At 38.8% G+C, this 26,029-nt stretch overlaps 1 protein-coding gene across 1 annotated transcript in view; it reads right to left on the bottom strand.

Annotated features, from left to right (window-relative positions):
• Nucleotides 1-23,809, bottom strand: part of snx24 (sorting nexin 24) — a 179,965-nt gene extending 156,156 nt beyond the window's left edge. The window contains exon 1 of the mRNA XM_039759005.1: nt 23,584-23,809. Coding sequence (XP_039614939.1) covers nt 23,584-23,652 — 69 coding nt within the window. The 5' untranslated portion in view covers nt 23,653-23,809. The remainder of the gene's footprint in view (nt 1-23,583) is intronic.
• Nucleotides 23,810-26,029: the final 2,220 nt, after the last annotated feature.

Here is a 26,029-nt window from a genome sequence, read left to right as displayed (position 1 = left end):
TGCTCCTAAAACTAACTGCTCAGTTTAACTTGTTAAAAATTTTACAGTTGGCACACTAAACAAAGGTATGCTCAGATTTTATTTATGAAAGGTAACAATTCCTTTTTATATAATTTCTACTTGGGGAAATGTACTTAAATGTTCAGTTATCATTATAGTATTCAACTAGATTTAAATACTTTATGAACAAGAAAAATAATACCTTTAACTTTATAAAGTTTGCTACTGAAAATCAACATGGTCACTACACCTCCTTCAGTTAATTTGTTGCTTTACCAAACTGCTCTCTTAAAAGAAAAATGACATCAGCAGATTTTCGAAGTTCAGTATTCAAGGCTAGTATTTATCAAGAAGAACTGGTTTTGTTACATTCCTACAAAGGTTAACATAATAAAAGACTTGTGACAACAAACCGAACAGCCTATAGAAATGTTGTTCAATTATTTCACTGAATACACAGGAGTGTATTTTCTGCATAAATCAACTTTCTTTATAACATTCTTATTCTACAGTCCATACATTAATTTAAAACTACTTTAAAGATGACACATAACACAGCATAGGACAAGCAGACCTGAAGTGTTGCATTTCAGACAAACTGATTCCATTTCTCATATTTGTAGCAGACATCATGCATCAGCCACCAACTTTTATTTGGCAATTTCTGAAGCATACAATATAGAGCTCATTTTAATTAAGGTGTAATAATTGTATATTCAAAGGCCCTTATCTAAAGAAAGCATGCTCAACATTGGTATGCCACTAGAGGGCAGGACATATTGACTTGGGACTTTTCAAACTAAAGACATAAATAATAAGGAAGCCCGGGCTGGCATGGCAGGAACCAATCCATAGTACAAGTCTACTATTGCAACATAACCAAAATACTGAATCCATTCAGAAATTCTTGCCCACTTATTTAGTTTGGGGAATATACAAACATAATATTCTTTGTTATATGCTTTTTTAAAATAATTTGCTCCGTTTTTAGTTACATGGTATTTTGCCTTGTTTTGAAGGCTCCTAGTATTTATTTATGTTACAGGAAAAATTATTATATCAAGTAATATCTATAGTCTACCAAACATGCCTTATTTGAACTCTGTCAGCATGTAACTGTTTACAAGTTACTGTAAGGTTTATTTCTTAATTCTTAAAATTCTATACATTGTGTGATAATGCATGTACAGTACAACGCAAAAGTCACAAGTAAACAAAAGTCTCAGGCACTTGTGGGAAAACATTGTTAAGCAGTAATGCTACAAATAATGCTATAAATAGTTTTTATTAATCATTTCCTAGAAAATGCAGTGAACAGAAAAAACAAACATAAATTAAATCAATATTTGATGTGACAACCCTTTACATTAAAACCAGCAATAATTCTTGTTGGGACACTTGCACGCAGTTTCTACTTCAATGGTATAGGTTGTTTCAAGATTTTTGGAGAACTTGCCACCATTTTCACTGAATGTTTTGGCAGTCTTACTTGCATCTAAGTCTGCAAATAATCTCAACAACATTGAGCCAGTCTGGAGTCTGGGCTCAGTCAGGGCCATACCATCTGTTGCAAGATTCCCTGTTCCACTTTTCACTGCAGATACCAGTAGTTTATGATTTTGGCCATGTGCTTGGAATCATTTGTCATGCTGCAGAATAAAGCTGGCACCATCAAATGCCTCACTGAAGGTATTGCGCGATTGGATAAGAATTTCTCTGTATCTCTCAGCATTGAGAAGGCCCATTGATTTTGATCAAATCACCAACTTTGCAGAAATGCAGCCCCTGACCTTCAGGGAACCTTCACCATGCTTTACATTTCAGGGTCCCAGTGGTTTCTACTAGTTCTGCACTGATAACTATATCTTTAGAACTCCATTTGTTCCTTTATGGAACATCTGAAAAGGAAAAAAAGACTTCCTATAACACCACAAGATGCTGAGAAATTAATTTACACTTTTGTTTTCAGTTGCCTAGGTTACTGTAGTGCACTCCTAACAGGACTACCTAACCAGTTCAATTAGTTCAGAATACAGCAGCAAGAATCCTAAACAGAAAACAAAAGTTGAGCACAGTTTTTCCATTGTTACATTGGTTACTCGTGTTCTTTAAAACTGATTTTAAAATAATACTAATGGTATGTAAAACATTAAGTAATGTTTCTAATTTCTATATTTTGGAATGCCAGTCCCACAACATTCCAAGTTATAGCCATAGATCATCCAATAGTGATCAGCTTATCATTTGAAGAGCCATACATACAATAACTAGTGAGGCCCCATTTTGTTGTAATGGACCAAAAATCTGGACTTTTTTTACCAACAGAGATACCCCCAAACTAATACTATGTAGTGATGCTCGAATTAAGGCGGATCTAACCTAATCATCAAACTCACCTTTAGACTTACAATATGATATTATATATAAGGTTTTTACTTTTCTGCTAGTTATGTATTTGCTATGTATGCTCATATTAATTTATTTTGTTTTACTAATTATTATTCTACCTAATTTAATTTGTTTTCTTTAAACTATTTCTTTGACATATTACAATACAATTTATTTTGTATGGCCCAAAAATCACACAAGGTTTGCCGCAATGGGCTTTAACAGGCCCTGCCTTTAGACAGCCACCCAGCCTTGACTCTCTAAGAAGACAAGGAAAAACTCCCAAAAACATCCTTTTAAGGAACAAAATGGAAGAAACCTTGGGAAAGCAATTCAGAGAGAGACCCCTTTCCAGGTAGGTACACAAGTAATCCTCAATACAATATAATTATAGTGCAATAGAAATATTACAAGTACAGAGCAGAATTCAACAGTAGACAATATTATATAATATGATTTGGATTTGTTCAGAATCTTGTAAAGCACTTTGAGCTACATCTTGTGTTTGAAAATATGTTATAGTTATTGTTTACATTATAGTTGATTACTGTTTACAACCCTTTTTCCTGTTCTTTCTGATCTTCTCCTTCATCTCCCTTATTTCGGTCATTTTGCATGCCCTTAGTAATTTTTCACTTCCTTGCTGTGACCACAACTAGGAGTTCTAGTTTCACGACCTGAGCTTGATTTACCTGTTTACATGTCTGTTTCCCTTCTACAGACTCTATTGTTCACTCAAACTGCTGCCATTTAGTGCTGTCAGTACAAATACCATATATATAAGGGTGTGTGTGTGTGTATATTATATAAATATATATATATATATATATATATATATATATTGTGGGGACTGGCCCAGACACAGACAGGCGGATATGTTCATTTCACCCAGAAACACGTTTATTTACAAATATAAGTCACAAAGTGCACCACAAACCCCCAAAGTCCCGGCCACACAATGCCTTACTTCCTTCAGGCCGCCTCCTTGCCACCTTTCTTCCAGCTCAGTCCACTCTGCTCCCGACTCTCGCCAATGAAGGAGGCGGCCCCTTTTATCAGCGACCGGATGAGCTCCAGGTGCTCCCCGGCAATCTCTCGCCGACACGCCCCAGTGTGGCAGAAGTGCCGGCTGTTCTCCCGGAAGCTCTCCGGGTGTCCCTGCTTCTCTTCCCCCCAGCACTTACTGGTGTGGCGGAAGTGTTGAGGTCCAGGATTCCCAAGGCATTGGGGCGCCCCCTGCCGGTGACTACGGGTCCCTACAGGATTGGGCTTCCAAGCCCTCTACCCATGGCCCCCAATGCAACCAGGAAGGCGGCCCCCACGTGATCCAGGGTGGGCGTAGACCCTCTTCCGGTCCCTCAAGGTGTCCCGGCCGGGTCGTTGCCCCTGGCATCCCTGACAGTGCCCCACAGCCAGCGAAGACCACTCGGGTGGAGCGACACGTCCCGCGAGGGCAGCTTACCCCCGAAGCGGGTCCTACTCCTGGGCAGCTGAGGTCCGGTCCTGTTCTCCCAACAGGGATAGGGGCGGCGACGCCACCTGGACACCACCACTTGGTGTCCTCCTGTGCCTCGCCCAGGCTGCGCTCCCCCCCCCCTTACCAGCACCCTGGTGCCCAGTCCTTCGTCACCCCCTCCGAGGTTTTCGCGCCCCTTTGGTTGGAGCTACTCACTCCCTTGCAGCCTCCTCCAGCCGTGGCGGCACCCGCACGCCAGCGGAGAGTCGGAGAGTCCTTCCAACAGACAGTCCGCCTCCTGAGGGCAGGTTCCCAACGAAGTGGGTAGTGGGTTCTACTGCTTGTCCGGGGTCCGGCCCTGAAACAAAGGGGCAGAATCGCTGCCTGGACACCCTTCCCTGGCGTCCCTTTGTGCCACGCATTGGCAGCGTTCCCCCCTCCATCCGGCACTTGCCTGTTCGGCACCCCCTCCGCGGGTTCCGTGTCCTTCCTGTCGTTGGAATAGACGGAACCGCCTGCACTCCTTTCCTCTCCTCTGACCTCAAGGATTCCCTCTGCCCCTGCAGAGGGCAGCCAGCACACGAACGTGTGCACCCAGCACCACGTCCCATCCTATAGGAGGAACCGGCATTCACTCTCCGATTCCTCCTGTCGCTCTGGGACACCCTGACGGTCTGAGTCTCCTTATTGGAAAGAAAGAGACTTCTTCCCGTCTGCATCCCTGTAGAGCGGTGCGAGACTGCTGCCGACTCGGGGCGGAGGGCGCTAGGACCTGGGGCACTCAACAGCCCGTGTCCTGCCAGCCCCCCCGCGGCCTCTCCCCTCATCGCGCGCACAGCCCCCTGCGCTGCATCCACTGTCGGAGGACTGCTTACTTATTGCTGATCATTACAATCACAGCTGTTTTCAGCAGACCCTCCTTCATGCTGTACGGGGACGGCTGTACTCACCTTCCCCGCCATACACCTCCGGCTGAAGAATCCAGCGTCGGGCCGTCTGATCGCCGTTAAAAGCTCTTCGAAAGACACGACCGCCTTCATCTCCAGGACTCGCAGCTCTGCCCGGAGAGCATGTAGCATTTGCGACACACGCTGCTCCGCGGCAATCTCCCACCGACACGCCCCAGTGTGGCGGAAGTGCTGAGGTCCAGGGTTCCCAAGGCATTGGGGCGCCCTCTGGCGGTGACCACGGGCCCCTACAGGGTTGGGCTTCCAAGCCCTCTACCCGTGGCCCCAAATGCAACCAGGATGGTGGCCTCCACGTGATCCAGGGTGGACGTAGACCCTCTTCCGGTCCCTCAAGGCATCCCGGCCGGGTTGTTGCCCCTGGCATCCCTGACAATATATATATATATATATATATTAAATACAATATCTGTCTGTCTATCTGTATATCTGTCCACTTTTCACCTGAGAACTACTTTATGGATTTAATTAGTTTTTTTTTTCTATAATTTGCTTGAACATTCTGGTTGATTTTGCGACTTCTCTCATCACGCTAAGTATTATAGTTCAGTTGCGGCACCGATTTATTTGCACAAATCCGAGAGACAGGCTGTGGGGAGGGGGAGGTGGGACCTCAGGAGTAGGGAACAAGGCGGGGCCTTCCTCACTCATGCGCCAGTCTCCTTTAGAGTTGCTCTACCTCTTGCCATATGTTGAAGAGATCACAGCTACATTCTCTCCCCAATAGCAAAACCAAAAATACTGTATATCAAGTGACCCTCACATACAAAAGTTATCAATATAAATTCTTCCCAATACAAATTGTTAAATTTTTTATTGATGTTTAATGCTTTTCCTGTTTAAACTATGTGGGGGACAGCTAGTATATACATACCAGTAACGGCGTACTGCACAATAACGTGCAGTGAATACACTTGACTTGAGCATTCCTAGTTTTCATCCTCTTTATCGGTCTCTGTTTAGCATTCGTTTGCTCAGAGGTTGATGCGCTTGCTGCTTCCTGAGCAGCTCTTCTTTTCTCCACCCTAGCGGCCCGCTGATTCTCTTCTTTCGTCTGCATCTTTTTGCGTTAAAACTGATTAAGTTACTTTTTGTGTTGCAATTACTTAGTACGTTTTCTTTAAATTTTCACTTACGCTGGCACTTAAGTCTTCAATCTGCCTCAAGAATGATTAGCAAAGGTGGTAGAGAATGATAACGGCCCCCATACGCATGTGCCTAAAGGCCACCCTGCTGCACACAGCTGAGAGTTGATTCTACAATAAAATAAAATAAAAACAGTAATAAAAATCATCACCCTGAAAGCGGATAGTAGATGTTACGTAGTATATGTGTAAAAAATTTCAGGTCAATAGTTCAAATGGTTTGCGAGCTACAGGTGATTTAAAATCCTGGACAGATAAACAAACAGCCACGGTAGTGTATTATATATAAGGATTATATATACAGGCAGTCCCCGGGTTACGTACGAGGTAGGGACTGTAGGTTTGTACTTAAGTTGAATTTGTAAGTCGGAACAGGTACATTATTTTAATAAATGCTATTGTTAACTGACTTTAACCAAGTGCTCTGCCAATGAATGATGGAGTTTCACCCCTCTCTGACCTTTTTATTATTTCTACTTTATTTAATGGTGATGGTTTTTCTCTTCTTTACTGTATAACCAGCACTTCCATCAGATTTGTGTTTCAGAGACATTCTTGAAGGGTGAAGACAAAAGGTTAAGATGACCTCTTCTGCACAGCACTGTACACGCTATCATAGCAGGAATTCCCTCGTCGTCAACACGTCTGATGTACTGACAAGAGACAACTTCCTGCTATGTGCGTAACAGTACAAGCAGGCTTGCTATTGAGAATGAATGGGGGCAGCGAGGGGCAGTTCACCACCCACCCACCACACTGTCACCTCCACTACAGTATGCTGCCTGCAGCGTCCGCCCACCAAGAACGAACACGGTGCAGCCAAAGGTGGGTAGTGAATCACCCACCACCACCCCCATTCAACAGGCAGCCACCCGAGACACACTACAATGCTACCCCCCACCGCCCTGTTCACCCTCAATGGCCTCCATTCAGCCACAACTGGGTCGCCGCTTGAAGCATCACAAGCAACCCACCGAGAACGAACGGGGAAGCCATGTGTGGTGGCCAGGCAATGAAATGACCTCCTCCGCTCCATCCAGCCTGCGTCCAGTCAGAAGCGGTAGCTGTGGCGGCATGGTGGGCGGGCAGCGAAGCGCCACATCAAGCCTCCATCCTGCACACGAGCAACACCTGTGGCCCCAGTGACTATGGACAACAGGTCACCGCTTGCCGCCGGGACCCACCCGAGGGACACTACACTGCGCGAGCAGCAAAATCGCCCCCCTCCAGCCACCACTTGCAGCATCCCCAGGCTGAAGATAACGGAGCGGCAGTTACTGAGGTGCATGCGTTGCTGCTGCGGCCCTGTTCATAAGTCATAGGTTGGATGTCCGTAACTTGGGAACTACCTGTATATTATCTATATTATACACAATAATACACAATACCAACTTAAAAATAAATGTTCATACATTTCCAATTTTCTTCAGTGGGCAAAGTGCTAAATGTATTATACATAAGTAGTACTAGACATAATTAACGTTAATGATGACAAGTATTCCAAAATAGCGAGATGAGGAATTTTACACACCTTTTAAATTATGCATACACGTAACCGAGATAAGGTGAGTAACCAGACACCCGATTTCTCAAAAATCGTTTACGTGTACAAGTAATTTTCTGGAGTTCTCCTTTGGCAAAACGCTCCAATGTTGTTAACATAAAAAAAAAAGTTAAAAGGTTATAATCAGCCATTGTAACTTTTAAAACAAGCTTGAAGCCGGCTGTAATTTTCTTGTGTCTTAAAAATATGCTTAGTCTTTCATGTGCATAAACAACATTCATCCCTTTTTTACATCTTTGACCTGAGTCCCCAAAGATTCAATGTACTGTATGAACACTGGCCTCTGCCTCATCCAAATTACACTGTTTCAACATATCTATAGCAAATAGCTGTATTTAAACTAAACTGACATTTTATTAATATTTTTCTATTAATAGATTGGCTCCAGCAGACCCCCGTGACCCTGTAGTTAGGATATAGCGGGTTGGATAATGGATGGATGGATGGTTGGATTGTACTCAGCACACTCTTTCCTGCTTGGCTGTGCAACTGGAGCAACTGAAGCATTGCTCTGATACAAATGCTTCTTGCCTTAAATCAGTGCTGCTGCGATAACAACAACTCAGGTATTTTAACTTCAATAACAAAGTATTTTGTTATTTGTTATTTGTTCGGAATACTTAAAGCAAGTTACTTTTTATGCATTACACAACTGCTCTCGGGATTGTGCTGCTGAACGTAGTAGGTACTGTACATTCTGTTCATCAACACAAATTTAGCAATTTCTAAAATACCGAGACAGATTAGTCCAACCAGAAGAATGAACAATGTGATGATCTGAACACTTGCCTCAGGACATTTATCTTGTGAATGCATCCACCAGGCGCTGCTGAAAGAGTGTACGAAGCTAAGCAGGCGAACAGAGTGCAACAAACATGTGCAGAATACAAAATGCTTAATATTATTACTCAGCAGCTTTAGTTTTTGGTATTCGGGCTTTCCTTTCTTTTGATTTTTTTATTTTCTGATTACTATAACCTATAGACTGTACAATTAATTAAAATTAATACTATGGATGCCACAATATACTATCCACAAAAAGTGTAAATTACTCCACTCCATTTAATATTATTGCTGTCTCAAAGATCAACACTTTTTAGTCACAAAATACTTGAAAAAGCAAAAAAGTGTTTAAACCATCCATACACATGTATTGGCAAACTGTAAGCATTCATATTATGTTTTTGATCCCTAGTTACATCATTTAAAAGGTGTGAATTTTTCTTTTGCAGTAGCCTTTAAAAATTTAAGAAATATGAGTGACATTCAACTTAGATTACCTGACACTGAAGATGTTTTAGTAGCACAGCAAACAGCATCATCTGTAATTTGGAATTATTTTGTTTAGTCCTGATGTTGATCAAAAAAGCATACTGTGCAAAATCTATGAAATGACTGTGGTAACAATAAACTCAAACAATGAATTTATACCAGCATATAAAAACCACAACCAATTTTCAATACTGCACTAAGCTGGCAGCGTCCTATCTCAGTAGGTTTAGGTCTGCAATACAGGCAACCATTACTGGTTCACTCTGGAATGTATCTCCATAACAACAAGCCTCTATAAAAATATTAACCACAAATTTACTTTTTGCTGAACAAAACTTTAGTTGTACTGTGCTCACAGAGATGCACTTGTCGATACTGCAATCACCTTCTGACGCATTACTTTTTATTTTTTATTTAAACATCCCTGTGTTAAATGTGATGGTAAAGCAGATGTGAAGCTTACAAGAAGGCATCCTTACTGCAAAGAACAACTTGTAATCTTAAACTCAGTTTCTGGCAGCAACCTGCTCCATTTTTCTTCTCATATACGATAAGGAGTTATGCACTGAAATCACAGATCAGGCCAGCTGTAGGTACAGTGATGTTGGGAAGTGACTAGAATAACAGTTATAATGGGGATGCTTCTAAGTATTGTAAAGATGGTATTAACTTAAAGAAATGCATAATTAAGAAAGAAAAACTGTGGTTTTTCTGATTTTGCAATTTGTGATTTCTTTCTTGAAGTTTAGATTTTTATAAATCTGAAAATATACAATACAATACAATTTATTTTTGTATAGCCCAAAATCACACAAGGAGTGCCTCAGTGGGCTTTAACAGGCCCTGCCTCTTGACACCCCCCAGCCTTGACTCTCTAAGAAGACAAGGAAAACTCCCAAAAAACCTTGTAGGGAAAAATGGAAGAAACCTGGGAAAGGCAGTTCAAAGAGACCCTTTCCAGGTAGGTTGGGCATGCAGTGGGTGTCAAAAAGAAGGGGGTCAATACAATACAATACACAGAACAGAACAAATCCTTCAATACAGCATAAAATAAAAATTTTAGAAGTAGCAGAATTTAACAGTAGATGATATCACATAATAGATTTGGATTTTTTAGAGTCCTGGAGACCTCATCCATCAAGCTGCCTCCCCATTTGGCCATTCCACAGCTGAAAAGTGCTGCAGCTCCGATGAAAGGACCCTCTTTCCCATGATTCCTGTGATCCTCCATCAGGGATGACTTTACCATAGGCAGGCAAACAACTTGGCAGGTGGGCGTGGCACCAATGCCACATTTGAGTACCGAGAAGAGAAACAGAATAGGTGAGGGTTAGTATTCAAATTATAACTATCATGTTACTTATGTTTTAGTGCTAATGACTAACAACAGAGATGCAGTATGTACAGTTAATCAGCAGCTCTAGTCAGGATATGCTAAACTGAAGTAGTGAGTCTTCAGCCGGGATTTAAAGGCTGAGACCGAAGGGGCATCTCTTATGGAAGCAGGAAGACCATTCCACAGTTTAGGGGCCCTGTAACTAAAAGCTCGACCTCCCACTGTTATTTTATTAATCCTTGGAATCCTAAGCAGACCGGCATCTTGAGATCTTAATGTGCTCAGGTTTGTAAGTCATGATAAGTTCAGACAAGTAAGCCGGACCTTGGCCATTTAATGCTTTATATGTTAAAAGGAGGATTTTGAAATCCGCCCTAAACTTAACTGGGAGCCAGTGTAAGATTTAAGAACTGGAGTTATGTGTTCATATTTTCTTGTTCTTGTAATAATTCTTGCAGAGCATTTTGGATTAACTGGAGGCTGTATAAGAACAGTTTGAACAGCCAGTGAACACCGCATTGCAGTAGTCAATCCTACTAGAGATAAATGCATGAATTAATTTCTCAGAATCCTGTTTATTTAGAAAGCGCCTTAATTTCCTAACATTTTTAAGATGGAAGAAACATGTTTTGGACAACTTTGTAATATGTGCTTTAAATGACATGCTAGAGTCAAAGATAACTCCTAGATTGGGCTGATTCAGTAAAATTAATTGGGATTCCAACTGAGTTAAATGATGACAAAATATTGCTGTGATCAGCGTCATTCCCTCCAACAATTAACATCTCTGTTTTATCTGTATTTAAAGACAAGTAGTTCTCATTCATCCATTCCTTTAATTCACTAACACAACTAATTAAAGACAACATCGGAGAAACTTCATTTGATTTAAATGAAAGGTATAACTGGGTGTCATCTGCATACAAGTGAAAATTAACATTATGTTTCCTAATGAGAGATCCCAGTGGAAGCATGTAAAGTGAAAACAGTAAAGGTCCCAGTACTGAGCCCTCGGGACACCATATTGAACTTCTGTGTATAATGATGGAGTACTGTCAGCACATTTCTGTACATATTGGAATCGATTTGATAAATACAGAACTAAACCAAGCGAGCAGGGCCTGTAAGCCCAACATCATTTTCTAGCCTGTGCAGTAAAATAGAATGGTCAATGGTGTCAAACGCTGCACTTAAGTCCAACAACATAATTACAGTGGAGTTTCCTTCATCAGAGGATATCAGAATGTCATTTACAACCCGTGTTAGTGCCGTTTCTGTACTATGACCAGTCGAAACCAGACTGGAATTTCTCAAATAAATTGTAATGTGTAAGGTGTGACTGAAGCTGACTGGCACTACGTTTCTAGTATTTTAGAGAGAAATGGTAAATTTGAAATAGGCCTATAATTATTTAGTATGTGTGGGTCTAGGTCTGACTTTTTAAGTAAAGGTTTAATGACTGACACTTTTAGTGCATCAGGTACTGTGCCATGCAATAATGAACTATGATAATGTTTAGAATAGGCTGCAAGAACATCCATTGCACTTTTACTAGTTTTGTTGGCACTGGATCTAGGGAACAAGTAGTGGGCTTCATTTTAGAAATTAAAGTTAAGACTTCCTGCTCAGTTACAGGATTAAAATTACTAAAGTGCTGAATGCAATGTGAGCAGGGTCTGCTAAGCTAGTATTTGGTTTGTACTGTGATGCTGAGATCTGGGATCTTATATTTTTAATTTTCTCATTGAAGAAGTTCATAAAGTCTGTACTGCTAATATCTGTTGGTATTTTGCACTGTTGATCTGAATTCCCATTTGTTAATTTAGCCACTGTTCTAAACAGTACCGAGGATTTTTATTATTGCTATCTATTAATGTAGAATAGTATTCTGAGCAGCTTTAAAGAGGGCTTTTTATATTTATTAACACTCTCTGTCCATGCAATTTGAAAGACATGTAGCTTTGTTGTTCTCCATCTGCTCCAGTTTTCGACACTCTAATTTAAGAGCTCGATGTTTTCATTAAACCAGGGAGAGTTTCTATGTGCTTTGATCACTTTTGTTTTAAGGGGAGCCACTGTGTCCAGAGCATCTCTCAAGGTCACATTATAATGTGATGTTAGCTGATCTAAATTGTTTTCCACGCTTACATTTGATGTTAACTGATCTAAATGGTTTTCCACAATTACACTCGACTTACTCAAAGTATCTATAAATTTTGAAGCAGAATTACAATCTAGATGTCACTGTCTTTGTTTTAATCTGTGAGTGCTTGGCAAGGGCAGAACTAAATCAAATGTAATTAAGAAGTGATCGGAAATACATTTAATGGAGTAATATTTAAATTTTGAATTTCAACTTTGTAAGTTATAATTAAATCTAATGTGTGGTTATGATTATGAGTTGGACCTTTGACAATCTGACAAAATCCTACTGAATTTAACAAATAAGTAAAACATTTGCTAAAAGTGTCAGTTTCCACATCAATGTGTACATTAAAATCCCCCATCAGTACTACATGATCATAATTTATAGCCAAATCAGATAGAAGGTTGCTAAATTCAGTCATGAACAATGAATATGGCCCTGGTGGTCTGTAGACTAGCACTATAATTGTGTTGGAATCTGTTTTAATATTTAAAACGAATGCCTCAAAGGATGTAAGGTTGCCTAGATTTTTAGACGCGATTTGCATTTTGTTACAATGAATTATTCCAAGGCCTCCTCCTCGACCAGAATCTCTAGACTTATGAAGGAACAAGTATCCATCTGGTGACGCCTCAGCTAGGGGAACAGTGTCACATTTACTAAGCCAGGTTTCAGTGAGAAGACACAGATCAGATTTTGTACTTAATATAATATCATTTACCAAAACAGCTTTAGTGCCAAGAGAGAATGTTCAATAAACAGCATTTAAAACTGCATGGTTCTTTCTGAACTGGTGATATATTTTTTGTTTTAATTTGAAGTAAATTTCTATTACAGATGCCTCTGGTGGAGGGTCTGGTTTTATCCCTTGATCTAATTATACACCTTATTTTTAGATTATCAATTAATTTAAGGTTTGTATCAGGACTAAATTTGCTGGATGCCCCACATCAGGGATTTTGGATAACGGTATAGTCTTTTCCCCCTATTAAGTTAGTAAGAGATAGAACCTTCTTACTATAACTGAGAAACAGTGTGATAATAGGTTCTGTTATGTCTAGAACAGGTCCCAGTAAGCAAGGCCTTGAAAGACCCATTTTTAACTTACTAATGGGATAAGCATACAGTTTTCTGACCGTCGTTTTGAAATGGTTCAGAAATGTTAAGTAAATAGTAACGACTTGAGATGTAACAAGATTAAAGCTACGAACTGAACTTTTCTTAATATGAATATTTTCTTTTTTTTTTTTTTTTCTATTTTAATTTTCTTTTTTTTGTGAACTCTTTTACCTTGAAACTTAACTAAACTTTAAAAAAACTAAGATATTTTGTCTGTGGAATCATTTCTGCGCGTCAGGCTTTTGTTGAATATCATTTTTTGAGTTAGAGCTGCTGAACTTTGGTAATTTTGGAAAAACGCAGCTACATTTTCATCAGAAAACTTGCCATTTGAAGGCCTTGAATTTAAAATGGAATCTACCATCTGAGGACAGAGGACACGTCTGCTCCAGAACTCGTCAATGAAAGAAAAAGAACTGTGCTGTTCCAAGGTACTGTGCTCTTATCTTCTATCTCTGCATGAACGTAAAAGAAAGCAAGGTCACCGTACCTGCACTTGAGAAGATTTAAGAGACTGTGATATTATAAGGACATTGTGCATGATAGCTTGTACTTTTGCCTGAGTCATAGAAGCCTCGCTGTAAGGAAGTTGTCTGTTGTCAGAGTGTTCGACTGTGACGTTTGTTGCTGTCAGGAAACACGCTGTCAGTTATTCAAGCTGCTGTCATGGCAACGTCTAAGCATAGCTCAAATGAAGTCGGGAGTGATCTGAGTACGGACTCAAAGCCAGAGAATGTAATTGGAGATCTTAAAGGTCATATAAGTCGGGGGAAAGATCAACTTTCTGTGCTTATAACTGAAATTGAAAGCCTTAAAGACACTCCAGAAAATCATTTAGAAGTAGCAGGAAGACTTGAAATTTTTAATGAGATGCAAACGTGAAGGCTACGATCAGTGCTAAGTAAAGAAGGCGTGATTAAGAAACAGAAAACGACATTCGTGGAAAATTCTAAGAAATGGAATTAATTTATTGACACTACAACGGCATGGCTGAAGGATACAAATAGTCTGTTAACACAAACATCTGACAAACAGCTAGTTAATCAATTCGAAGAGATGCAATTGCAAGAACGGGATCGCACAAAGTCTAGAGTGCAAAATGCTTCTCCTCAGTTAAAGCGCGCTATTGATATTAAATGTGACTCTTTAGCCCAGAAAAGTGCTGTAGCATCATCACACTCCTTGACTGTCATACTTGAACGGACGTAATTCGATAGAATCCTACAAAAGCTTCATGAGCTTGAGTTTATATTAAAAAAAAACAGGTACGATCAGAACAACCTTCGACTAGTGCAATAACAGACACGCAGAGCTCCAGAAGTTATATACTACAGTAGATGCGCTACCGCGGAGTCAAATCGAATATCCTCATAAAACAAAGTGGTAAGCTGACCAAACATTCAATCAATCGTGTGTCAATAACAGATACTGAAGATATGTTGCTTCAACAGTATATAACACTGATTTTCTAGAGCGCAGTTGTGAAGAAAAAGAGGAAATGTCGCATGAGGACATCAAGTTCATGCGCATAGCCTCAGAATCTGCGAGACTGGTAGGTGGCCACTATTGTTTAAATTTGTCTTTGAAGGATAAAACACTTAAAATGCTGAACAATCACTGTATTGCTGAACAGCATGCTATTGGACTCAAAAGAAAACTGAGCAAAACTTCAGGTTTCCACGGAGACTATAAAGCCTTCATGAAAGACATTATTGACAAGGGTTATGCTGTCAAGGTACCCAAAGAAAGCATGAATTGCAATGAAGGCAGTGTGTGGTACATCCCACATCACGGTGTGTATCATCCAAAGAAGAATAAAATTTGAGTGGTCTTTGATTGCACTGTCACCTACCAAGGGATTTCACTTAATGAACAATTAATACAAGACCCTGACCTAACTAACATACTCATTGGCGTCCTTACAAGATTCAGAAAGGAGCCAGTAGCCTTAATGGCAGACATTAAGTCAATGTTCTACCAAGTTAAAGTACCAGATAAAGACATTGATCTTTTACGTTTTTTTTATGGTGGCCTGAAGGGAATCTAAGTAAAGACCTTGAAGAATTCAAAATGACAGTACATCTTTTTGGTGCTACTTGTTCACCCAGTTGTGCTTCTTATGCTTGGTGTAGAACAGCCGAAGATGCCAGAGATACATTTCCTGAGGAAGCAGTTAACACCGTTCTCAATAACTTGGATGACTGTTTAAGGTCGGTGACAACAGAAGAACAAGCAATAAAGCTGGTAAAGGACCTCCAAACTCTATGCCTCAAAGAGGGATTTCATTTGATTAAGTGGGTGAGTAACAACAGAGCAGTTTTATCGTCTTTTCCCGAAGAAGACAGAGCTCATGAACAAAAGGACTTAGACTTGAGCCACAGTCTGCTTCCCACAGATCATGCCCTGGGCATCCAGTGGTGCACAGAAACGGGCAGTTTCAAATTTCAGATTAAGTTACAAAACAAGCCCGCTACAAGATGTGGTATTCTGTCTGTTGTTAGCTCAGTTTACGATCCACTTGGTTTTCTAGCACCCGCCTTACTGCCAACAAAGGTTATTCTAAGAGACTTATGCAAAGAGAAATTTGGGTGGAATGAATTCACAGCCTTCGCAGTGGAGGTACTGTACGTCACATCTGCTCTTAATCTGGCTGATCAAGCATCTAGAAGGCTAAGCATAGAAAACTTTCTCAAAAGCACCACATAGTCACAAGGTCCAAGTTTCTTATTGAAGCCCGGGCGGGAGTGCCAAAAAGACCAGATCAACTGAACGATTCACTCTTTGAAGATGATCCAGAAGTTAAAACTTGTGCAGTTAACATGACAAGAATAGAGGAGGCGACTGAGCCTACTAACAAACTAAACACTTACTTTTCAGATTGGCTACACTTGAAGAAAGCAGTGGCTTGGTTTCTCAAGTTTAAAGACATACTGCTATGCTTAAGAAATGAAAGAAAAACATTTCAACTTGAAGTCAGTCAGACTAAAAGTAATCCAGAAGAACAAAAATCACTCATCGCAAAGCACATGAAAAGGTACAAATGGACCTTAAAACCAAGACCAATTTCTCTAGATGACTTAGTTAAAGCTGAAACAGAGCTTATCTGCTTCAGTCAACAGCAAGAATTTCCAGAAGAATTAAAGGCTTTAAAAAAAAGACGTGTTAAAAAGAACAGTCAAACCTATTAACTTGATCCGACCATACAAAGATGGAATACTGAGAGTTGGAGGAAGACTTTGCAAAGCTGCAATGCCAAAAGAAGCTAAACATCCTGTAATTCTTAACAAGCATTCACATGTTGCTTCTCTCATATTGAAGCACATTCATAAACAAATCGGACATTGTAGACGCAACTATGTGCTTGCACAGTTACTCCAGAAATACTGGATACCTCAAGCAAATGCCGCTATCAGAAAAATAATTTCAAGGTGCACAACGTGCAGAAGATACAATGTGAAAGCAGGTGAGCAAAAAATGGCAGATTTGCCAGAAGATCGCCTAGCACCCAACCAACCACTGTTCACTAATGTTGGAGTCGATTATTTTGGCCCCTTTCTAGTCAAAAGAGGACAAAATCTAGTCAAGAGGTACAGACTAATTTTCACTTGTTTAACAACCAGAGCTGCGCACATAGAGATTGCACATAGCTTAGACACTGATTCCAGTATCCAAGCCATACTCCGATTTATGAGTAGAAGAGGACAAGTTAAAATCATGAGCTCAGACAATGGAACTAATTTTGTTGAAGTAGAAAGATAATTACAAAAAGCTACTAAAAACTTGGAACACGAAAATATTGCCAACGCAATGATGCAGAAAGAAATCAAATGGATTTTCAATCCACCAACAGCCTCTCATCAAGGTGGAGTGTGGGAAAGACAAATCAAAAGAATAAGATCTTAAATTCAACACTAAACCAACAAACACTTGATGATCAAAATTGTCATACAATGATGTGTGAAGTGGAATCATTACTCAATAACAGACCCCTTACAAAGACATCAGATGACCCAAATGATTTGGAACCACTCACACCCAATCACTTGTTATTAATGAAGACACAACCTGAAATGCCACCTGAACTCGTTTCAGAAAATGAACCATACCCAAGAAGACGCTGGAAACAAATTAAACACATGGCTGATTTGTTTTGGAAAAGATGGACAAAAGAATATTTGCCAATACTTCAAGAACGTCAAAAATGGCTTGCACCAAGAAGAAATTTTGAACCAGGGGATGTTGTTTTAATTGTAGATAAAGCTACACCTCGCAATTCATGGGTAATGGGTCGAGTCATCAAGACTATGCCAGACACCAAAGGTGCAGTCAGAAGAGTTTGTGTGCAGACCAAAACCAGCACACTGGACAGACCCGTGAATAAACTGTGCCTGCTTCAAGAAACAGCCAATGTTTGAAATAGCAAATTTTTTAAATGTTTGTTTGCAGTGTTATTGCTAGTGATTTGAAAACAATAGTTAATGTAAAAGTAAAGTTAATTGGCTCATATTGAAGTAAAGTACAGTAATTGTCTCTGCTCCTGCATAGCTAATTAGGGGGCCGGAAATGTAAGAGCCAATTTTAGAAAGTTAAAGTTTTGAGTTAAACTCAGGTTAATGTTTGCTTAATTTGAATAGAACATAAATTTCTTCCATAGTCATAGACCATGGTATAGTCTTTTCCCCCTATAAGTTAGTAAGAGATAGAACCTTCTTACTATAATTGAGAAACAGTGTGATAATAGATTCTGTTGTGTCTAGAACAGGTCCCAGTAAGCAGGGACTTGAAAGACCCATTTTTAACTTACAAATGGGATAAGCATACAGTTTTCTGACCGTCGTTTTGAAATGGTTCATAAATGTTAAGTAAATAGTAATGATTTGAGATGTAACAAGATTAAGCTTTGAACTGAACTTTTCTTAACATGATTTTTTCTTTTTTTTGCTATTATATATTTTTTTTTTGTGTGAACTGTTTTTCTTTGAAACTTAACCAAATTTTTAAAAACGAAGATATTTTGTCTGTGGAATCATTTCTGTGCGTCAGGCTTTTGTTGAATCCCATTTTTTGAGTGAGAGCTGCTGAACTTTGGTAATTTTGGAAAAACGCAGCTACAATGCCTTAATGAGAAAGCAAAATAAAATGACAGTTATAGTTGAGGCGTCTTTTCCTGGGAATCTCAGTTTTTCAAATACAAATTTCAAGAATGCTGTTGTCATCTCATTCTCTGAAACCACTTTTCCTAGTAAGGGTCATGGTGGCGGCAGGCCAAGCAGGTCAGCCCAAACTTCCCAGTCCCCAGCTGTTTTGTTATATATTTATTCAAACACAAAGCATATGCTTCACTGGCAGCAGAATTCTTTGAAAATGTTTCGGCAGGGAGCTTACATATATTTTTGAATGGTGCAGAGGTAAGAACTCCTGCCTTATACCCCAAAGATCCCGGGTTCGAGACGGGGCACTCCGAATTTTGAGTAGTGAGCTGCTATTATTATTATTTCTACAATATAATATTATTATTATTTCTACAATAAAATAAAAACATACATTTGATTTGAGTCTGTAACACCTGGTGTAAATTTTGACTACTTGCTCTTTAAAGCATTTAGAAACTATAGTGAGCAATGTGGTAAAGAGATGCAGCTTAGAAAAGGCATGGCTTCAGGTTCAATTTCCACATTTTTTTCATTGTATGACGTTAAATAAGTCCATTAGTCTATATAAAATATGGTCTTGCTATACTGTACCAGTTGTCAAGTCTTTCAAAAGATCCTAGACATAATAAAGAACACATTGCAACTCACAGTAGACTGATGTGCATATGGTTAGAACAGCTAACTTTCAAACTGTAATCTGCTGTATTTTTTGACTTCTGTTATATATATATTGTTGACTGGCACAAACAACACCTCATACCAACTCTATGCAAAATTAAGTAGCTTAACATAATATTCTAACCTGAAACAAGTTCATGGTTTCAAGATAATCAGAGCCAATTCAGCAAAATAGAGTATTTTATAGGCAAAATTGAATGTGAAGCTGTGATTTTTACTTTTCTTAGCTTTTACTAAAAACAAAGCTTTTTCATTTTGACTGACTGACAGTGTTAGATTTTTTTTTTACAAACAATAAAGATCAATACTAAGAACTATGGGCCATATTTCAGAAGTATTTGTTCACTAATGAACGTTTTTCTTTTTCCATTAAAGAAAATATTGTATAGTATATAACATAATTAAATATGAAAATGTACATAATTTATCTTGACATTATTAAAATACGTTTAATAGCAGTGAATTAGCTGGACTGAAGCTACAGCACAACCATAAGGATATAACAACAGATTTTGAAACTGCCTAAACCTGCCTTGCCTGAAGAAACTAAAAGTTTCAACTGCTAGGCATCAGGTTAATAATCAGACATTTGAAGTGACATGTGTAGTGTGTGACATTAATAGTAGACTTAACAATGCTGAAAATCAAGTCTCATTAATTACACTGCTGTTCCCAAAATACTATTTATATTTTTATTACAAATACTAACAATAGTAGCAGCAAATTAAAAAACCCTTCAATTAATTTTAGAAGGAATCCAAGAAGTTCCATTTCTATATATACTGTATTTAGACAGTGTAAAAAATAATAAAGTATCTGCCAATAACTCTTTATGATTACTTTGGTAATGTCTGTCATTACAAAACAATCAAAAGCACTTTCTAGGTGCAGTATAACATTTCTCTAAGCTTTATTATACCAAGCCTGCTCTAGCAAAGGGTGTCAGATACATGTTTCTCAAAGTGGCAAGCTAAAAATATCCGAGCTAAACCTAACAGGAGTTCACACCAGGATTTTCCATCTTCAGAAACGTTACACTATACACAGTACAAATAAGAGCAATTTTTGCTACATATTTCATTGAATTACAGAAAACCTGAGTTCTGAGCTTCTTCCTTCTGTCAGGTTATTTAAAGGACACCTCTCTGCCTATATTACTTCACTGGCAGGTGCATATTAACTGCAACATGTTTTAGCACACACTGCAATATATATGAAAATCAAATCTTCCTTCACTTGGCATCAACAGGTTATAAAATGTTGAAATTGCACCTTATGAGAGAATAATCTATAAAACTATGCTATTACCTTACATTGCTGTTAGTGTCATTTGTATGTTATTCGGTATAACTGTACAAGACAGCTAATATCTTCTTGCTTTACTCTAGTCTCACTATATAGTTTTGTTTTCTGTCTCCTGTTCTATGGAACACCACTCTTTGGGAGGCTTCATCAATTTTAACATTTACATCAAAGCTAAAAACCAACTTGTTCATGTTTGAATTCTAAATTTTTTTCCTAGATCATGTCTCTAAAATGTATTCAAAAACTTTTACAGATTTTACTCCAGGGATCCTCAATCACAGTCCTAGAGGGCCACGGTGGCTGCAGGTTTTTGTTCTAACCCGGTTGCTTAATTAGAAAGCAATTCTTGCCAATAATTTAATTTCATTGCTTGTTAGTGCTTTAACTCGGCTATGTCAGGTAATTCTCATAGCCTAGATTTTCTTCCCCTTTATAAGGATATGATGCAAATGGTTTGAAGGCTAAAATGGATGAGTAATTCTCAGTCCTTCACTTTTTCTCTTCACTTTCCTTCCAAGTATTTAATTAAACCAAATAGTGCATGATAAATACACATGGGTGTAAATGGTAACAAGCTGAATGGAGAACTGCTGGTCTCTTTTGTCACTCGCATGCTATTGCTAATTAGGAGCAATTAAAAAAGGAGAGTACAGCTGTTTAAGACTAAAGTAAGCAATAAGGGTTCAAAATCTTAACAAGTGAGACTACTAAAGTGAAGCAGAAGTGTTACTTGAGCAATAAGTGCTTCTTATTAAGCAAATGGGTTGGATCAAAAACCTGCAGCCACTGCGGCCCTCCAGGACTGTGATTGAGGACCCCTGTTTTACTCTGTTGCAGCTACTCTTCCCAAAAATTATTTCTGTTTTCAAAGTATTCTGTCCTCAACTGCTTTTGTCTTAACTTTCCTAAACTTCTCCTCTGCTTAATGCCCATTGATATTGTGCTACAGTTTAAACTTTGCTATAGTCATAAGTTTGTCCTATTGCTACATAAATATGCAGGGTCTAGCACAGGAATGGGCACGTAGGAACATGCAGAGCAGCCACTGCTGCTGTTTTCATGTGTTCAGTGTGACAACTAATAACTGGTGATGGAGCTCCTACACAATATGACTATTTTTATTCTCATACTTTTGTTCTTGAAAGAAGATTGTGAAGGTGAGACTAACTTAATCCATAGCATTTCACAGACCTGTACTTACTCTGCCAAGCTTGTCAGATCGTGTTTTTTTTTAATGCATACCAAAACTAGTGGGAATAACTAGTACTAAACAATTCCATAAAATTTACAAATCTTCTTAATGCATTTTATCTGCTTTATAAGAACTTTTATAAAAGTTAAGGAACTAAAAACAAAAATGACAAACCAGGTGTTAATTTAGAGATAGACTTTAGATAGTAAGATGGGAAGCACAGTAATGCAACAGTTAGGATTTTTGCTTCATAGCTCCATAATCCTGGGTTCCAATCCAGCCCAGGATTTGTCTGTGTGAAGCTTACTTCATCTCTTTACAATATGAATAGGTTAGATGAGTTAGTAACTGTAAACTAACCTAGTATGAGTGAGTGTGGTATGTTCAAATAAGTCCTGCAATGACAACCAGAGTTCATTTGTGTCCAAAGCTGATCTGGTTCTTGTACCAGATGTGCTCAAGCACAATAGAACCTGATAATATATGAACAGTCACTGAAGCAACAAGTAGTAGTAGTTGCAGTAATATAGTGACATGTACAGCGCACAATGAAACTGTAAAATGTATGTCCAACCAGCACTCACTTGGTGTCATGACAAACAAGAATGTATTAAAATACATTATTATATTAAATAAAACAATGCATACACCTGTTAGATTTATTTGTAGTAGGTTGGTTCATTTTGCCACATAATGATAACATAAAGAGGCCTATAAATTGAAAATTACTCAAATAAACTTTTCACAAACAAAACACTTTTTGGAGCCACAACTACAGCTTCAGAGCATTTTTTCTGGAGCAAGATAACAAGGTCATCCCTGCTAAAGGCGTTCTGAGTGAAATCTCAAGTTGTTATTAATATACATTATAATAATAAAATATATAAGCAAATAGATTAAAAAAAAAAAAAACACATTACAGCCACAAGTTTGGTTTCAATTCCTATACACATCACACACATTGTAGTCAGCACTAGATCTATACTGAAACAATATACTAAATTACAAAGTTTATGAAGGGGAAGTGTGAACTAATTTTAATGACAGATCTAAATTAAAACTGAATGCTGTGTTATTTTACAAAATTACCTAAACCAAAGCAAAAGCAACTCAGCTCAAACCATGTAAAGTTACTCAACGCCGAAGTAAAGTGAACTGAAAGGAAACGTGCGGCCAGCCCGCCCTTTAGTCAACAGAGTGTAATTTTCCTGAGCGTCTTTCATCGCGAAAATCAGCATCAGAAGAGGTAGGTATCGTTTCCACCCGTCACCTCTTCCAAAATAAAATCAATCTGCAAGTGGTGACGTCAAGTCAGGACACCACACTGCGCTTGCGTCATGTTTGTTTCTATCACTAGTTCATGTAGTGCCTTTCTAAATACACGCTTGCATATTGCCAAAATACTGATTTCCAAACAGCTCGCAAGCAGAGTAAGTGACCCTCTACGATTCACGTAGTTAAGCAAGAGAACGATATATAAACATGACAACCGCAGTGTCAAATCCTGAAACTGAGTGGCTCATACAGTAGAGTGGGACGTTGCTGACGTGCAGACGGTCTGACAGTCTTTCGGGTGCAAGTCTAGGCACTCGTTCTTCGCATCACGACACTGTACGACAAGTGTGATACTGGAAATCCTTTTCACCCGCGCGTTCCCTCATATACTGTGGAAGGCAAAGTACGGGGATATCCAGTAAGCACACACGAAGGTCCCTTTCTAGTAGCTTAAATGGGACTTTCGCGTTTGCTGTCGTCTTCGGAAGAAAGCGACACATGCTGGAAATGCTCGCGGTAAGTCAATGTCACTAGCATGCTACGTCGGGCGGATGAAGATAGACCCGTGACGGGTTACTGTTGTCCTTACCGTATAACCCTTTTCCAAGCCAGTGTCTTCGGATCGAAAGGACGGAATGCAGACCATAACTGGATGCATCTTGCGCAAAATGGATTTTGAAAGAGGTAGGGGAGTGAACTGGAAGTAATGCCAAGTGCAGGCAATAAAATAATGTAGCAACGTGCACAAATGTGGGTTTCCAGTGCCAGAGACGACAGGATGCAGAAAGCGCAGCAATTTGCAGAAGCTGTTGCCACGTGAGCAGGGTCACATGACTTTCCCAAGTGGATTCATACCACGAGAGTGTCGTCGGGACAAGCTCGAGCGTTAACTTGCAAGAAGTGCTGGGCCCTGCACCTTCGTACTACAGCTTTGGAGTAACTTGGATTTGGTTTTGACGAAGTGTCACCGGGTTTAATGGATTATCGGTGACATCTAACCACGCTATTAACATTTATTATTTGTTAGCACTTGGGATTCAGTGTTGGACTCTGTATAGGGGTTGTGCGATCTTCCGGTGCTCACGTGGGCGTTTCTCTGATTTTACTGCTTAAGTGTACCGGTATGTTAACGAAACAGAAGTCAGACACCTGTTCGCAGCTTAAGTTGTTGCCAGTTTTGCGAGCTGTTTAGATTGAAATAGGTCTCACGTAGCCTTGATATAAGTGAAGTAGAAATTGCTTTTTAAAAGAGCTGGGCATTATATGAAAAACGTTATATAATGGAAATAGAATGTTAATGGATGTATATTTCGACGTAGTTGGTCGTCAGCCGTTCATAAATAACGTATTTTAGACGTACTGTACTTGATTTGCCCGGAGTGATTAAATATAAACTTTAACTTGCATGAACAAAATACATTTAAACGCGGGCACCGTAGTATTTGTACCCAAATATGCCCGCGCCAGTCCTGGTAATCAATACGTCATGAATGCTTGTGTCAATCATCGCGTATAGTGTTGAAAATCTTAGTAATACAGTGTCTTGGGCATTTGATATTCTTTACACACTATGTAATTGTCACTTGGGGTCATTTTTACTACAGTAAGTTTTAAAGACTGTGCCTTTTCTCAGATTTTGAGACCTAAAGTACTTGAATTAAATTTTTCTTTGGTAGGGTGCGCTTTAAGAAATACCATGTATAGAAGAGTTACATATTTTTGGCTTAAAATTACTTGCCCAGTCGACCCTGGGTACGGCCGACAGTAAAAAAAAAAAAAAAAAGATATAAATATTAAAATAATGTTTCCATCACGTTACAATTAAGTACACAATTGAAAACATGTAATTAAAGTATAACGAATTACACAATGTATTCATGTATACAATATTGTTCTAAATCATTTTAACATGAAATATTTAGTCGATCCAAAAATTTTAAACATAGATATAACGAAAATAATACATATAACTTTTCTAGATTTTGTCACTTCTTAGCTTTTTTCATCCAAAATTTAATTTAGTGACCTGTCATTTGTACACTTTTTTTGATTGGTTCCTATGAATCACCCAGCAGTAGTCTGCCATCATACTGACATTCCCACATATCTGGCACCTTCTTTTAAAGTCCTTGATATCTTGATGGAACCCAGACTTATCATTGCAGGTTGTTAATCACACCATCAAATTTTGCATCAGTAATCAGTTTTCTAATATCAAATTCAGCAAAATTGCCATCTTTCGATTTAGCCTCATAGAATCCAGGAAATGTCTGGAACAAATGCATAAAGTCTCCGTCTTTTAATGGTTTATTAAACCAAGTGTATTCTGAAGTGGTGGTAGCAGCACGTTCTCTGGACCCACCAAGCTGTGTCTGGTAATGTTTTTGGTACCAAGCTGTAGCTTTGTTTTAGCTGGCTATTCCTTCTGTATCCAATGTAAGTTCTTAGCTCTGCTGTCCCACTTACCAAGAAAACATGGGAATGCTGAATCAGTGTATGTAGCTCACTGTAGTTATTTTTTTGAAGATTTTCATAGTATTTAAACATATGTTTTAATATTAAAACTAAAGCAAACTCTCATTTAAATAAAATATTGATGTTTAATTAAGGTGTGAAAACAGTAAATAAAAGTTCAGCTGACAGCTTTGTGAAAAAAATATTTCATGATGGAGAAAAAATGTTTGTACAGTATTATTGAATTCAGTGCCCCAAAATATTTTAAAAATCACATTAAATAATCAGAGTTTTTATATATATATAATTATATATATTACACCTGTGATTCAGTCGTTTTTTGGACTCTGGAGCCATTTGAGGTTTTGGTGTCTGCCTTTTACCATATGTAAGATCCAAAACTGTTGTACCACTGAAATGAAAGTAAATGTGAATGGTAAATGTACAGTATGACAATAATGTAAGTTGTTAAGGAATTTAACCACATTTCTTATTTTCAATCATGGTTGGCTTGATATACTACTTAGTGTATTTTGATCCTTGTATTAAGCCAATGGAGGATCCAGTTACACATGTTCTAG

Source organism: Polypterus senegalus, chromosome 7 (genome assembly GCF_016835505.1).
Source record: "Polypterus senegalus isolate Bchr_013 chromosome 7, ASM1683550v1, whole genome shotgun sequence".
In the NCBI taxonomy this organism is placed as follows: Eukaryota; Metazoa; Chordata; class Cladistia; order Polypteriformes; family Polypteridae; genus Polypterus; species Polypterus senegalus.
Note: the sequence above shows the minus strand (reverse complement) of the source record. Positions and strands in the feature narration are given on the sequence as shown.